This window comes from Lepisosteus oculatus, chromosome 11 (genome assembly GCF_040954835.1).
Source record: "Lepisosteus oculatus isolate fLepOcu1 chromosome 11, fLepOcu1.hap2, whole genome shotgun sequence".
NCBI lineage: Eukaryota > Metazoa > Chordata > Actinopteri > Semionotiformes > Lepisosteidae > Lepisosteus > Lepisosteus oculatus.
In genome coordinates, this window is record NC_090706.1 from 4,934,497 (window position 1) to 4,951,767 (window position 17,271).

The 17,271-nt window shown below is 38.2% G+C and overlaps 1 protein-coding gene across 1 annotated transcript in view; it reads right to left on the bottom strand.

Moving 5' to 3' along the window:
* csf3r (colony stimulating factor 3 receptor) overlaps positions 1–16,873 on the bottom strand; it is a 30,647-nt gene extending 13,774 nt beyond the window's left edge. Inside the window, exons 1-3 of the mRNA XM_015348841.2 lie at positions 16,604–16,873; positions 2,760–2,834; positions 387–686 (exon numbers count right to left, since the gene is read on the bottom strand). Of these exons, the coding sequence (XP_015204327.2) occupies positions 387–686; positions 2,760–2,823 (364 nt within the window). The 5' untranslated portion in view covers positions 2,824–2,834; positions 16,604–16,873. The remainder of the gene's footprint in view (positions 1–386; positions 687–2,759; positions 2,835–16,603) is intronic.
* Positions 16,874–17,271: the final 398 nt, after the last annotated feature.

The window sequence follows — 17,271 nt, forward strand, 5'->3', positions numbered from 1 at the left end:
TGCTGTGTAGTCAGTATGTTTAAAAACCAGGAACCAGGTAAAAATTTCCACCAACAGCTGGTCAATCAGAAGGGTACATAGTTGCAGTACAGGCTGAACTAGATGTCTGCAACCAGGACTCCTGAAGGTAGGGGTGTGATTAGTCCGCTAAGGACGCCTCAGCCATCAGTAGCTCCCGTGATTTGCTGAATACCTTGCACCTGAGGTCAGGTGATGAATGAATGGTCTTGGAGATGGTTGTGTCAGAAAAGCACGTTTACGATCTTCCTGTAGCACCCCCTCAGAAATGGCCCGCCAGCAAGCTGGGTTACTGTACACAAATGCAAAGACAGCAAGGAAATCAAATAGAAAAAGCCTGCATTGGCTTGCCTGTACAATGTACTTACATCCTGCTCTGATCTCAACTTCATCAGCCACCTGATGCTGCCCCTCAAGGATTAGAAAGCAAGACAGGTATCCTCGGGGGATGGTGAAATTGGGTAGGAGCACTGTGGAAACTCCGCCACTTTGGTTCATGTACTGACTCTCTGGAATAACTATGCTGTTCAGGCGCCATTCCATTTGGATATCCGGCCTTCCAATCGGAGTGCAATTATCTTTGGCAACGCAGGAAGCTCTCAGCGGCGATCCCAAGACAACCACAGATGACTGAACTGATATATCAGCACAGTCTGATGCTTCTGTGACTGTTGCAGGCAGAAAGAAAAGAAAAGCTTGTCATGCCAAATATTGCAACTAGCATCACAGATTTAAATATCATCAACCTTATTTGCAAACATGTTTTGCAGTGTTTTAAGGCCAGAGGCTCATAACATAAATGCATTTAATAATCCCATTCATACTCTTTGATGGCAAAAAAGAAACCCACACACAATACTGATGTTACTGTACATGCCATTGAATGCATTAAGTGATATGAGATATATTATAAAAGATACTGTATTTCAAAAATAGTTCAGGTAGTTCTGGCTATAATTCTGGTTGAAAGTTTATTTTAACTGTATTCATGTATATTATTTTGCATTAAATAATCCTTTTTCAATGATTGTTGTAAAATTCATTTATGTACTTGACAAATGGAGAAGTGACACTATGCTTGTGTTTTATGTGTCCCCTCACCACCACCCCTCAGTGTCATTTTTTTTTATAGCTGGTAAACGTCACAGCGGCCTGGAGCCTGTCCAGGAAGCACAGGACGTGAGGCAGGGCAGCATCTAGGACAGGACGCCAGGGACATGTCCTAATGAATTACATGTACTAATTAACCCAGCATGTCTTTGGTAGGTGGGAGGAATCTGGAACACCAGAAGAACACCCACACAGAAGGGGCACAGCAGTTCAGACTTGAACCAGTGACCCACGAGCTGTGCCGCCTCCTCACTTCTGATTTATACTTCAATTTCCACAGTGCCAACAACACTGTTGGCATATGGCGGTTATTGAGAAAACCTATTGTGTGATTCCTGACATCACCACCAAACTTTAAAACTCCTGCTGCTTTGTCTTTACAAGATCTCTGACCTTTTTCCGAATTCGGAAACAACAACAGAGGTTGTTAACAGATTACAACACTTCTTGCTCTGACTTCTTGACATGAAGGGAAAACCAAAGTTACTTCAATTCTGATTGTGTAACGCTTCCTCAGACAGAAGCTTGTGAAATGGTTCTTTCGTATGATGGTTCTTGTCAACACTTCTCATTTTACAGGTTTCAGTGTATCAGAGATGCTTTTTGTTTTCTCACACAGAAGTGTAACTTTTAAAAACGAAAGCAAGCATTAAATAGATAGACAGTGTAACGAATGATACAATACATACAATACAATCAGTACAGTGAGAAATGCACTAAGAAGAGTTACTCACAGTCCAGAACACACAAAGAACAAACCAGAACAGAACACAAAAAGCTGTATTGCACAATATAAATATAAATGTACTGCACAAGTCCCTGGCATATATTGCACAAAAACGGTTGTAAATGGGAAAAAGAAAAAGAACAGATGTAGCAGTTTACTGTTCAGTCCAGAAACAGGTCACTGTCAATGTGGCCTCTGCCCAGACGCAAGGTGGATGCGTTGTACAGTCTTATGGCAGAAGGCAAGAATTACCTCACTTTAACAGCACATAACCTCACATAACAGCACTTATGAAAGAACATAACAGCAAATAAAGAGTAGACAAGTTTAAACAGATAAGGACCATTTTTTGAATAATTCAGATAAACTATTACTGTGCATTGATAGGAGATGAAGTGAAATGAAAGAATGCAGCAAAGTCACCAGTATTTGTTGTATAAAAAGAAAATGAACTCTCACAGGAGTCCAGACTTCAGATATGCTTGTGTGGGTGATAATTCAAGTGATATTTTGTATTCTCTGGTATCTTATCTGCAGTACTCTGGTACTTATACTGCAGTATTTTTCTGTCGAAATAAGAGGCTTTATTTTGAGGATAAGGCCTCAGAGGTTTTGACGAGTCTTACAGTAATTTTGATTTAAACAAATTAGTCACCACAGCTCCTATCAAATAACTAGGGAAACAGAAGTTTAAATTGCAGCTAAAATGTTTTGTCTAGGTGTATATTGTTATTGCAAAATAATATACACTCAATGTACAAAAAAGCTGAAAATAGAAAAAGAAAAACTTTCTGTAGGTTGATACAGTTTGACTGTGTTTGAGGTACTCATCTTTATTTACTTCATCTTGTATAATGGTACATCCTCTCAAGACAAACAAAACAAACAAACAAAAACTATTTACCTTTAATGGTGCTAAACACCATTATTGTCAGAACCAAAACATCCAAGTTTAGCACAGAGGCCATGGTCCCAAAGCCTAAACAATGAGAAAAAAATCAAATTAATTGCACTCCTGATACATTAAAACTCTGCAGAGTGTCAGGTATGATCACAATCCAAGGCACTACAAGAACTTCTATAAGGTAACGAAAAACAGACAAGATTTTTATATCGAAAGGAAATATGGTCACCTAGGCACATTTACATTGCTCTTACACTCTTGTGGCACCTACACACCACACTACTTATGAAAGCTTACAATAGTAAATACATGTTAAGACACTGAAATTCTCATTATTGCTGTTACTGTGAATCAAATTTTGGATTTTTTGTGATCACAGAAGAAAGGTTTACCCCATCTCAAGCGGGGTAAAGGTTGTTTTGCTTGCACACTGTTTTTATCTTATTTATCTTCTTTTGATAGCAAAGGAGGCAGAAAATAACAAACCTCTGCTAATCTACATCTCTCACTTTCTCGCTTTATCTCCCCATCACACATGTTTTTGTAACTTCATTATCTTCTAAAGTCAAGAGCCTGAGGTTTAAGATGCCATTTAAGTTGGGGCCTTCAAACTTTTTAACCAACAACAATAACAAAAACAGCAAAATTGTTGCTAGTGTTATTTTTCATCTTTTTAACGTGGTAATGTTCCTTAACCTGCAGACTTAAAGAATTGCTGTCATGCACTGCCGACAACTGCTTACAAACACTGAGTCAAAAAGTCCATTGTGGTCAAGCAGTGGTCAAACAGAAGCCACTTCACCTCTGTACACCAACTCGTAATTCTCCATGATGCCAATTTACAACATTCACAGTCACAGTAAGCCACACTTTTGCTTGCAGTTTTCTTTCTGCAAGTCTCCTCCACCCCATCTCTGCTTTTGTAAGGAAAACGTTACCTAACAACAGAACAAGAAGCAGATCTCTCTAAAACCCTATATGACTGGATTTTACAGTTATCCCTTGCAGTGCTAACACACAGATACATAGATTGCCTTATTTACCTGCAAAAATTCGGAGAGTCTAGTTCTTTTATAAAAGCTGCTTTCTAGAGCTGCTCTCTAGGGTTTATTTTCAGTGTGTGATATGTTTACGTTTTGCATGCATCATTAATGTAACATTATCAATTCAAGATCTTGATTAAAGATCCCCAGAATGCCTCACGTAAGTCTCCCTGCCAGATATATTACGTATTTTCTTAAAACTTCAACATGTGGCCTGGGGCACTGCACTACACAGCCACACTGTGGGAATTCCTAGAATGTGGAGTGGGAGGAGAAGGAAACAACATAGGTAGGTTTACAACTTATCATCTGACTCCTACATGAAGTTGTGAAAATAAGGTTAACTGAGTCCTAGAAACTAATTTCGGCTGACAGAGAAGGGCCTAGAATTCATTTTGGGAGTGAATTAGTCATTGTATATTGATATCTTGATGCTATGCAATGATCCAATTTGAGTCACATAATCTGCATAGTTATAAGTGCTGCCAGTATCTCACTAGTAACTTCTGCAATTTCTCTTCAGAAGCTCTATTGCACTGATTTTCTATAACCAGAATTAAGCAGGCTTATCTCTTATATCTGGAATGCTGGTGCATTGCTCTCCTCCCCACTGAGAGCTGGTGTGTGGGGAGTGTTCTGGCACACTTTGGTTGCTGTCGCATCATCCAGGTGGGGCTGCACACTGGTGGTGGTGTAGGTGATCCCCATTACCTGTAAAGCGCTTTGAGTGGAGTGTCCAGAAAAGCCCTATATAAGTGTAAGCAATTATTATTATTATTGCAAGCATACCCCTAGCAGTGCTAGTACACATTTATTTGTGCTAGAGCAATTAGGGTGAATTAATGTGTCTGAGGTATTATGGATAAAAGGTACAGTTCACTGAGCAAAAGCAAATGTGACGTGACACCCTGGTTCTTTGCATAGAGATTCAGTTGCCAACTCAAACAGTGACATCATGTCTGCTATGTCTACAGGTACAAGCTAAACACACCTCCTTTTCTCATAAGCTCTCCCTGTTTCTCTACTACAGGTAGAAACACATCATCCAACACTTTAAAAGCCCATTTCTGTGGCAAAACAAATTGTTAGGCATGGCACTTAGGTATTTAAGATGATATGTCAATTTACAGTAAATAAATCCCCATTACATCTAGTTTTGTTACTTGTCACAAAGAGAAACCATTTGTGCATAATCATTTCCATTTATTCAGATGGCAGACATTTTTACTGTATGCAAAGTGATGTACAAATGCAATGATGTAGACGGACATGGGTGTTGATTTCAGAATGCAGCATTTAGCAAGGTCCATGGATTTACTGTAAGGGCAAGGAAGAGGAACTGAATTATTTATACAGTATCTCATATATTATTGTGCTGATTAATATTTTGCAAAGACAGTTGAATTCCTACTATGTTGGTGAAAGAACAGAAGATTTTCTAGTTTTCAAAACACGATTAAAAGCATTGCTAACTCCGATGACTTTTTTACTCTCAAAATTACTTGCAATATTTTTCAACTGTTTGACAGCCCTGTTATTATGTAGTTCCATATCCTCCTCTCCACCATTCCCACACTTTAATTGTTAAAAGGTAGAAAGCAAAAATTACAGAAATAAATCACTACACATCTAGCACATGCTTGATATAAAAACCAGCAAGGAAAACATACTCCATGTTCAAAGAGCAAAAAACTGCTCTTTGCAAGATGTAGGCATGGCATTTGACAGCTGTTAAGCATGTGGGCTCAACCACCACTCAACCACAGATGGAATTTTCAAGCATGAGCATCACCAGCTTCTAAGAGAGAGAAACCAAGGGATCTAATTAACACCAGAGCCCAAACAACAATTTGATTTATATGAGGCCGGAATACTTAGAATTAACACTTGCCTTGTTAATAAAATGAGAAGAGGAGGTAGAGCAAGATTTTCTTCCTGTTTGACATTCAAGGAGTGCAGCACAGTTTAGGTATTACTGAACTTCATAAGAACACAAGTATGGTTACAAAAGAAAGAACATCATTGGTCCTTCCTTCCTGTTTGTTAGTAGTTGATCGATCTCAGGATCTCATCCTTTATTGAAGGAAGCCAGAGTCTTATGCTTTAATTGCATGGTTGAGCAGGTTGTTTCACACCTGTTCGCAGTTTTAAATGCATTTTTTTGTGATTTGTGTGAATATAAAATGATAGGTATTTACTGGTGAAAGATAAGCTGCCTGAAGTCCTTTTTTTATTATTATTATTAGTAATATAGTTCGTGCTCAAAAACTCTTTATAATATATACATTTGGCCAGAACATTCAAATTCCAAATTAAAAATAAGTCCTAAACTGAGTCCTGTAATCGGAAGATTAAGACCAGACATTAATTTACTTGTGGTCAGCACATTACTGGCATATTTTCAGGATACTGAAAATAACAGTTGGGATGATCCAGCTGGCAATGGTGAAATGTCACATATGCTGACATTAGTAGACTGGGGAAAATATAATAAACTAAAAGCAATCAACAAATTCATTTTGTGCACTTCTCTATGGATTTTATCATCTACGCATCTCACACTTTGCTCACTAGGCTTTGTTAATTAAGCAATTCAATGCAAAATATCCACTGCGCCTTTTTGTTAGAGGTTAACAGATAACATCTAACGTTTTCTTGCGTTGTGTAGTGAAACACCTCTTTGTTTCAGGTTTTTTACCTTTACCATCAAGATGAATTTCTGATCAAACTTGTAAAGCATCCCCCATCTAGATTTTTCCCCTCTGCACACTCACTAAAATACCCTTATGATGAACTAAAAGCTAATGATCACTAAAGCCCTGTAAAGTTAGCATTATATTTTGAATTCTGTAGGTGCAATTTTAAATTTCACTACTTTTTCTTGTTTTAAGTGGAAACCATGCATTCTAATTTCTTTCTATATGTAAATCTACAAATCCAGTGAATTTATCCACATGGTTTGAAAACAGGGTTACATCCTATAATTTGTCACTTATATGTGGCAAGTTTCAAATCAGTCAATTAATTAATGCTTGTTTTTGAAAACAAGGCTCAGTCCTTGAAAACTCTCTGTCATACCAATCCAGTGCCACTGTCTTTAGCGACTGGAGCAAAGTGGTCAGTCCTGTCTTCTCAAGTCATCTTGAGTCATCAGTGTTTTTTTAAAATTTATTTCTACTGTACACCATCTTAAATTAGAAAAGGTAACTATGTGGACCCCCAAGATATTGTACCTCTACCTAATTCACGCACGTTTATCACTTTGAGCAGATCTCAGCTGCCTTTTCTTCACCCTGAAGCACAGAAGATTTACAGATAAAGATTTTCAAGCCAACACACTAAACCACACAGCTGAGAAATGTCCTGTGTTCTGCTGGTTTTCTGTGCCAATCTCACACGAGGCATTTCTTCAGTTACTCTTGGCTGTTCCTTGCACACAAGGCACATACGGTACAAAGACTTCAGCTGAAATCCAGGAAACAGTTTTTGGCTTGACATTCCTATTGTTATTTTCTAGCCATTGTTCAGTATGCAGTTTACTGAGGAAGTACCATGCTGAACAGGTGCTACTTACAGTATGTATAGGAGCTGAGGTGGAATGAAAGGGATACATGTAAGATCAAATAAGCATTCTAAAACACGCACATCACTTTGTATTTGTCACTGGCAGGGTAGTAATTTTGCAATGTGGATTTAGAGGAATTTCAATCACTAAGTGTGGTTACATATATATAAACATACTGAAATTAGACACGGAACTGTCACATAATATAAAGACTCAATGTCTTTTCCAAATCCGCCGTAGTGTTAATATATATTTCACTTTTGCAGGTTGCGTCTTTGACCAGAATACCCTATTTTGCATTCTACAGGCATTTGTTTTCAGCTTTTAAAAACATTTTCCATAGAAAGACAGGTGTCCTATGAAACCTACAGTGTCATGAAGGCATCAGTTAGTTTGATTATAGAACGAATATTCTTATGATCAGACCTGCACATTTAGAACACGTATGTTGTTTCACCTTGAGTTTATTTAGAAAATAAATTAATTCTTCTAAGAGTACAATTTATCTGCCAGATATAAAATAAGAAAATATTTTACTTATATTTGGCATTATAAGACTCTCATCCTCTTATTTACTTTCTTTGCTTGCTATTCCACAGAGCGGAATAGGCATTTTGTTTTTCACATGAGCACAAATATCCGGTGAGCTATATTTTTAAGCACTAAGCATAAGGAACTTTCTGACTGAGCTTCCCTATCAAAGTCTTCAATGAAAGCCTCAGCTCTAATTACAGGAGTTACACCATCTTCCCAACACCAAGCTCAACGCTCCACTCAGAACGATAACAAGATTTTCTTTAAAGGAAAAACTTCTAGTTTCTCCAAAATGCAAGAAATCCCAGCTGGATCAATCGCAGCATAAGAACAGTATATTCCTCTTTAGCTGTCTTTTTTCACATGGCCAGCTAGTCTCTCAGTTTAGAGTAGGCATAAAAAAGTCAACTTGCATAAATTATAAATGAAAGAATTCCTCAGAAATAAGGCAAAGAGAATCACGTCTTGTGTGTGTACTTCTGAAGAGCTGAATGCCAGTAGCTGCTATGGTCAGGTTTGAATTTTCCATTTGCTCTAGATCAGTGGTTCTCAAACTTTTTGGACCAAGTACCACCCCTAATCCAACCAAAGCATCCAAGTACCACCTACAAGTCATCATCTCATAGGAACCCCAGAAATTCTCAATGACCAACATGAGCGTGCGTGCACACACACTCACACATACATATAATAAATATTATAATAATAAACTTTATTTGATATAGCGCCTTTAAAGGTGGCTTCTCAAAGTGTTTTATAGAAAAAAAAACAACAACAAATAAAAATAAAAAAGCACCATTTCAGTGAGAGGGGTGAGCCTGTTTAGTCGAGCAAAGCAGATGTGAATTAATTTTTCGAGCCTTCATACAATTCACAACAGTCTTAACAGATTTTAAATCGTCAGGCATTGTCTTGACGGCAAAGGTCTCGCGGTGGATGTTGCAATGAAACCATTAATTTCTGGAGCAACCTCTCTAATTCGTGCAACTACTTGTGTCGGCTTGTCATTGCTCTAGCACCGTCTGTACAAACTCCGACACATTTTATCCAGTCGATGCCATTCTCTTCGATAAATTCATTCAGAAACTGAAATAAGTGCTCTCCTGTAGTTCCTGTTGGTAGCGGCTTACAGAACAGAAAGTCCTCACGGGACGTACCCTCAAACTCATATCTAACGTAAACCAACAAATTGGCCAAATCGACTACAGACTCATCTAATTGCAGTGAAAAACATCTACTCATCTTAACGCGCTCTGTCAGCGTACTTTTCATATAATCCTTCATTTCAATAATTCTATGAATGACTGTGTCTTTCAGGGGGGGCAGCAGGTCGAGCTGTTCAGCAGCTTTTTCTCCACACATAATAGTGTGGTGCATACCTGCTTTAGCAATCTGCAAGCTTGCATTTTTCCACGTTTCCGTTTTTATTTCAGTGTTTATTTTAAGTATTTATTTCATGTGCATGGAAGAGAAACACAGAGACACTCGGTGTATTTTTCTCAAATAAACTTAGAACAGTTCTCAAATATTTGATTGTTATTTTTCACGCTTTCCTGTGCTCACAAGATTACCAGCGTTCGTAGCACGCTTTTCTATGCATTCCTGTGTTTACAACGTTGGCATTGTTCCAAAATCACGCACATTCTCCTTCCTCCCTATTTGCTGGAGATACAGTAGCTTTTTTTAAATACAATTGGTCACTTGAGTCCGTAGCACGCATTCCTATAGAGTGGTATAGAATTACAGATTATCTCTTGTGTCCACTGAAATATTAGCGTGCACTGTATCGTAGTACGTAGGCTGCGTATTCGACACGTATAAAAATACAAAATATGAAAACCCGTTCCGATTTTTTCAGCGCACACGACACAGTTCCAGGGTCATTTGGCGTACCACCTGGCGGCACTCCACGTACCACTGCCGGTACGCGTACCACAGTTTGAGAACCACTGCTCTAGGTGATCTGGACATTTACAGTAGGACTACAAAATCTGTACCCAGTTTAAAATCAGAAAATATATAAATATGCATGAGTCATTACATCACCAGTAAATGTTGTATACACTATATGTTGCTGTATGTCTGCCACCCGTGGCTTGCCTGCTGTATGGATTCACACTCTGTTTCTCATGATCCTTCCAGAACTCCACTGTGCCAGAAAGACAGTCTTCCATCATAAGAGAATTTAGGAATAGCAAACTGGATAAAACTGCATATACAGTATATTCATCATAGATATATACCTGTTGTGGCTATCTTTTTTTCCCAAGTAATCACTACATATCACTCAACTTAATTATGTACAAAAAAACTTGATTGTGAACTCATGCAGACTGATCCAACTGGCACTTTAGACCTGTTTTCAGAAATGACGAAAATTATATTACATCTTCCGTAACAAGAATTAGCAGGTGTTTCCATGGTTTGTGAGCCAGATACCAGATTGGACAGGACTCGGTCCTTGTTTCTTTGTGTAAGTACATTCTGAAGCCCAACAATTGGCATGTCTGAAGATGGTTTTCATCATGCTTTTACCTGTGTTTTGAAACAGACACATATTATGCAATAAAAACCACAGTCTTGAACAGCAGTGTATGCTACCAAGTAATAATTTAAACTGATCATTATCTGGCTGTAACTTTACCCACAATACCAGAATTTGCCAGCCTCCTAGTGTATTTGCTGTTCGGCACAAGGAGCACTGTTTCTCAGCAAGATGAAGCTAATATCGCCTCAGCCTGAGAATAGACAACCAAAGGTATACTTTTATAGTAAAGAGAGGAATTGGTTAGTATTTAAATTGTGTGAACCGAGAATCTTTCTCGGTTCGGTTTCTTCAACTGAGAAGTGGAAGTGGAGATTGGGAGAAACGGCAGTTGAATTCCCCTAGTTGCACTTTTTATCTACACCTTGCAAAGTGCAGTTCTCTTCTCAGAATCTGCCCTTGTTCTCCAAAGGTGAAAGCTAATTATTCATGGGGCTTCTAATTATCTTTTACTTGTGGAACAGTTTTGAAAAAAGGAAACAAAATTCCATTTTTAATTTGGATCTATTTGTAGGGAACTTTCTCCAAATTAATGAACAGTTCTCAAAACATTAACTGAAGCAGCTTGGCTCTTATAACAACTCAATTAATGTCTGTCATTTGTTTTCTTTGGCAAGCTGCAGTGTTCTTCTCTTACTCACATCTTCTTGTTGTGATATCTCAGTGTCCACTGTCCCTAAGATTACCTTTGTCCCTGTATTCCTACTTCAGAGGATCTTGCTCAATGTTATTTTTGCCAGGCAACCTCAGCATAACAATGCTTGTAGAATCAAGATAATGAGATGGTTTATTTCCCCAAAACTCCACTGGCTCCTGTGTACTCAATGGCTGGTTACACGTATGAGCAACTTAAGCAGACACCTATCGCAATTCACAACAAAACAAACCAAATGTTTTAAATACAGTTACATTACATGTTATTCTGTCTCCTTTCCTCACATCACGTTATACTAGGGTTCACTGAGAAGCATGTGACAGTCACCTATGGCATTAAAGCCATTTTTTAAAAAAAGTTCATGGAGTTCTATTAGAGTAATAGAAAAATTATATTATAAGAATATTCTATTTCTATCAATAGAACTAGAATTGGAAATTAATTAAGTGCTGGTGTATGGGTGTTATGTGCTTTTGAGTACAAATAGATTTACCTTCCCTGTTTACATATTATTTGATGTGGTCAAAGCATAAAAACATAATCTGGAACACTTAGAAAAACAGTTTATCCTTGTTTACTTCTTACCATTTCGGTAAAGGATAAAACCATCATTACGACGAGGTGACGACAATAACTTGAAGTTTTATTCCACGGATGTCTCTTTGACGACAATCATCCAGCTTTTCTCCTGCAAACGTACTGATGTCATCTTGATATTTTTATTAGACTCTCATCTTTGCTATTTCTGGCCGCTTGGAATCCAGGTCCATATAACCCCACCACCTGCCTTCAACAACCATCTAATCCCATTAAGATTAAACGATTAAAAAGTTTAAAGCTACTAGTTATTGGGTGAACAAAATAACTGAACAGCTGCCTCCAAATTAATTTTGGGAGCCTCTCCATCTTCTGTTCTTCACTGGCTCATTTCTTTTATCATCAAAGCATCAACAGACATCATAGGTTCACCATGCAGGAAAAGTAGCTGACTCGATGAACGGCCAAGATAAACATATAATCATCTATCAAAATTTAAATTAAACCCAACAGTGTGAAACAAAGACGAAAAAGCAGGCACACCTTAGCAAATTTCGTATCTTTATGTAAAAGAAAATTTAACTTGTGACGTATATACTTCCACACCTATCTACCAAAGGCATGGAATGTAAGTTGTCGAGTACATATATATCTATCCTACACTTGTGCTGAAACCATAACAAGCATATACATGGTTTACAAAATAGGCTGAATTACACATGTTGCAAGGAAGATGGTGGTTTGTATGCTGCATAGGAAAGCAAGCTTTATTGACCTGGACATCAGAACCCATCTTCCATTGCACCACAAGGGCCAACCTTGGTTATTGGCCAAGATGCAATAACTCACAGAGGCCATTCAGTCCCTCTGGCTTAGGTGGTTGCTAGTATATTGCCAGGGTATCGGTTTGAACAACATGGCTGTCTTGTTACAGATTCCCCAGATCTCGATTTTATCTGCACTGCACCAGAATTACTATTTCTGCTCCTTGGTTTGTGATTCACTGTTGATTCTGCAGAAGTCCATTGGGTTACTTTGTTTATGTCTTTGAGGATTTGTAAAACTTTTAGATGTTCCCATAACAAATGCTTGCTCATGCATGTTATTTTCCCATTTGATCCTGGAAAGCAGCACATTTGAGACTAAAATTGTGATCAACAGTGATATTAGGTTTTCTAAAAAGGCATTTGGTAGAAATGAGGAAGAGGTCAACAGACAATATCTGCCAGCAGTGAACTTAAATGAAGTTTTTATTTTACTTTTTCCACACAAACTAGTGTGGGAAAAGAGCTCAAACTAAAAATAATGGGTGATTAGATCTGTGATTAGATTTCAGGATATGTAGAAGAGAAGATGAATAGAAATCTCCAGGGAGCCAAAACACAGGAAGTATTAAGATGTTTAAACAGAAAAGAAAGACCAAAGTGACTTAATTTACGGTGAGGACCGACAGTCACCACCTGTCTTTTACTGGCATTAATAAACATTTTTAAATCTTCCACTGTAAAAGTACAGAGATTACGTTTAACACAACCAGAACGACCTTTTGGTCTTTTCTTCTGTTCTAGACCATAGGACTGTGGATCCTTTCTATATAAACCAATACCAGGATTAAATGATACCATTGACACACATGCTCAACACACAAGACAAAGGCAACACTTGATGCTGGCTTTCAGCTGAGTTAGTAAACAGAAAGTCTCCATGAATTAATTTCAATCCACAAGACTAACTCCTAGACCTAGCCAGGACCCTGACTGTCCCAGAACAGACGACGTGCTCATGATGCTGAAGTTAATTAGGGTTCGATTATGGTAAGTCACCTTTTGTTTGTAGGTTTCTGATGAGGAAGCTAACACAATGATCCAGACGGCACTGCATCACCTTGGATTGCAAGACATACGATGGCTTGACCACTCAAGACAAGTAAATTATGACCTTAATCTCCCCCCCCAGAAAAAAAAACCTGCAGAAATACACATACATGTGTTTGCGTTTGGCTTTTATGGTAAAAAATTACAACACATCCTCCGTGTGGCAATATGTTCTTGCTGGAACACCGTGACAAAGCAGTTCTCCCACACTACCCTACTTCTTACTTTTGGGATTTATAACCTTTCATAATGAAATATGGTGGCAAGTGATTAAAAATAAAGGAACCTTTTTAAGCAATGTTATTACATTTCTAGATATTTGCAGTGCTCAATTATTGTGAACTCAATAATACATGACTGCACGGTTACATCCCCACCAAGTTCCATACTCTATATTACATGCCTGCCCAGTTCCATACTGTATTTTACATCCGTGCCCAGCTATGTCCTAGAGACCAACTACATAGTCTATATTACATCCCTACCCAGTTCCAAAGAACATTGTTCATATATGCTCACACCTGAAGAAGGCTCCACGGCCAAAACGTTGCGTTTACTTTCTATTCTTTAATAATCCTGTCACCTGTTCCATTGTTCATATATGTCGACTGAATATCTACCCTGAAAAAAAACACCTAAGTTTCTTCGTCAAACACTTTGTGCTGTCTTTTCTTATTAAGCGCCACATAGATCATCCTGAATGCATTGGCAGTGAGGGAGTGAACCCAGATTAAAAACAAAATCAAGAGGGGCAGTTTTACCCCTCTTTTCAGCCATGGCTCTTGTATGCGCTGTACTCGAGTTGACCCGAGTTCACTTACAGCATGAACTGATAAAGAACGGAAATTAGAAAAAGAAATAGAAGTGTTTCCTGGAATTCCACAGTGAATAATAATATTAACCACATAGATAATTATATAAACAGGGCAGATAAGAAACAGGACTTTTGAAATCAGAGTCCCTATTCTGAATGTTAATAACAATAATTGATTCAATTGTTCATTGACCAAATTTAAAATGAAGAAGTACAGGAAAATAGTGCTAGACTCTTTAAGAAGATAAAATGACTATTTCTTTCTTGGTTTTGAATCAGTCTGTTTCTGAATTTTTTTTATATCTTTATACTGTACACGACTACAACCCTTTGCATCCCACACAGAGCTATCACTGAAAATTATTCTATCGAATGTGAACAAGCAGAGTATGAGGAAATGCGCTAAGACCGCTGTCACTGACACTCTAAAGATTTCAGAAAAGAGGAAGGAAACGCCACACACAAAGCCTTTTCTGATGAGATTAAAAAAATCGGCTTTAACAATCTAAACTTCTAGTAAATTCAGATATCGGTGCCCAGTAGAAAAGAGTTCTGTTTACAGATTTTAAAAGAGAAATAGAAAACATTTTCAAAGCAGGAGTAGTTCTGTCATAAGACTCAGGGGTACTGGAGTCCCGGAAATTTCTTTTTTAAAAGCTTCAACTTTTAAAAACGTCTATCCAGTCTATCTTGTTTGGTGCAAGCCCATTTCATCACCACCAGTGTGAGGAGGCTGGCGCTGCCTCGACATTTTGCAAGTGCTGTGCTTCATATCTTGACTGGAAAGGCTACTGACATTTCAAGGCAAAAAATCATTTCAGGCTCATTCTTGAGCAGGGAACCCTGGCTGCACAGTGAACGTCAGACTGTAAACAGCTCAACATGCTTATTTGCGAAACTTTCAATGTTCAAATTAGTATTAAGCTGCAGAGGCAGTTAATATTTGGGTTACAAGCAGGCAACTGTATAAAATTACCGAGGAGGTGGAGCCAGTCTAGGGCACAGGGTCCCCAAACCTGATCTTGGGGATTCACACATGTGCTGATTTTCACAACAGCTAAAAACTGATCCAACATGCTGCTTGGTTGGAATCGGGAGAGTTTTTTTAACACAAAAGATTGGAGATCTAAAGTATCGCATGAAACGCAGGAGCTAAAAGGCAACCTTCAATCACCATATAAAGATTTTAAATAAAACCTATTTCCAGAACTACTAGTTTTTCAGTTATTTATTTGAGTGGCAAGGATAGGTCTTGTCTACACTACTAGAGCAAGTGGTCCTGGCCTTGGTACTGGAGCCCCACATACTGTATCTACTGGCTTGAGTTTCACCTGAGTAATCAATTAAATAATCAAACACTTCACTGACTTAATTGGATTGCTGTAAATGGTGCAAACAAAGAGCTTCTTCCATTAAGAGTTAGCTACGCTGGAACTACAACCAATCCGTAGGAGGGCTGGCCTCTGGGACTGGTGTGGACTACATGGAGCAGATACACTGCTGCAGTTTGTGGGTTCACAGTAAAAGCTTCAGCGCAGAAAGACACCACATTCTTAGGCTCAGTTAAATGCAAAATACTTGTGGCAGCTGTTAACATTCATTTAAGATTTGTTAATATTTAATATTAAAAAAAATATTAAATACTCTATATAATTACACTGAGCGACACCAATGGTCCATTGCAACGGATTTGCGGATTTTATTTCAGAGCCGCGTACTAACTCCCAAATTGTGGCTAACGCCAGTAAGGTTTTTTTCTTTTCTGATCGCAAGTTAGTGCGCCGCTTTCAGTTCGTTGCTATCGACTTCACATGACTTTTGAATTTGTCATTATTTTTGGCGTTCGTAGACAACCAGGTTATTTTTGAAACGGCGACGAGAAGTTTATGTGGTTAAAAAGACCATTACTCAGAATTATATCAATGCGTTTCCCGAAGAGTTAGCTTGGCGGTCTTCTTTGATGATGCTTTTAGTAAAGGTATAACCAAAAAAAAAAAGTCTAAAAACTTACATAAAGAAATCACAAAACAGTCCGATAATGTCTTCCCACGTTCTCAGCAGGTGTTACTATAAATTACAAAACACCATGACAACAATGCAACCCAAAACACGTGTAGGACATCAGTATTTCTCAACTACACCTTCTACTTGACAACCGAGAACATGTTGTATCCCGGGTTCCTCTACCCTTCGGTTAAACTGACAAATAAAATCAAGAACTATATATCACACATCAAGAAATCAAGAAAACAAGTAAAAAAAAAACTTGCTGCTTACCATATGTAACACAACACAGGCGTAAATCTCTACACTTTTACCGTTTCTTCAGCAATTCCCTCAGCTCTCAGATGATTTTGTAAAGCCTCTCTTCAACTAATTAAAAAGTAACGACGATCTCTTTTGAACAGCAGAAAGTCCCGAGTCTACGCGATCAGACTCTGGGGTGTTCACTCTCGAGTATTACGCGAGAGAGCACCAGACGCACAGCGATGAGCGGCAGTCTGTTGGAGAAGCTTAACTGTTTCACTCTTGGCATTTGGCACCAGCTCTGAACAACGTGCGGTCGTTATCTAATTTGCATCAGCTTCCTGTAAAAAGACACACTGTTTCAACTCGGTTTCCAAATCAGTGAATGTGTGCAAACAAATAGAACATTACATGTTAACAAACATCGTCTTAAAAATATTCAATAACTTTTTTTTTCCTACCACGGGTACTTTCCTTTTTGGATGAACGTTTTTCAGCGGGATAAGCACACACCAAATGTACTAAACATAAATATTTGATGAATATCCCTGTCTGCTTAAGGCGCAGCAGTGTGAATACAGCTGGTATTTCACCCCTCGGCTCTGTATACCGAATTAAAAGAACTAGATTACATATAAATAATGTACCTGTTTGTAAGTACTGAATTATGCATACCTGTAAAAAAAGCACCTAGACAG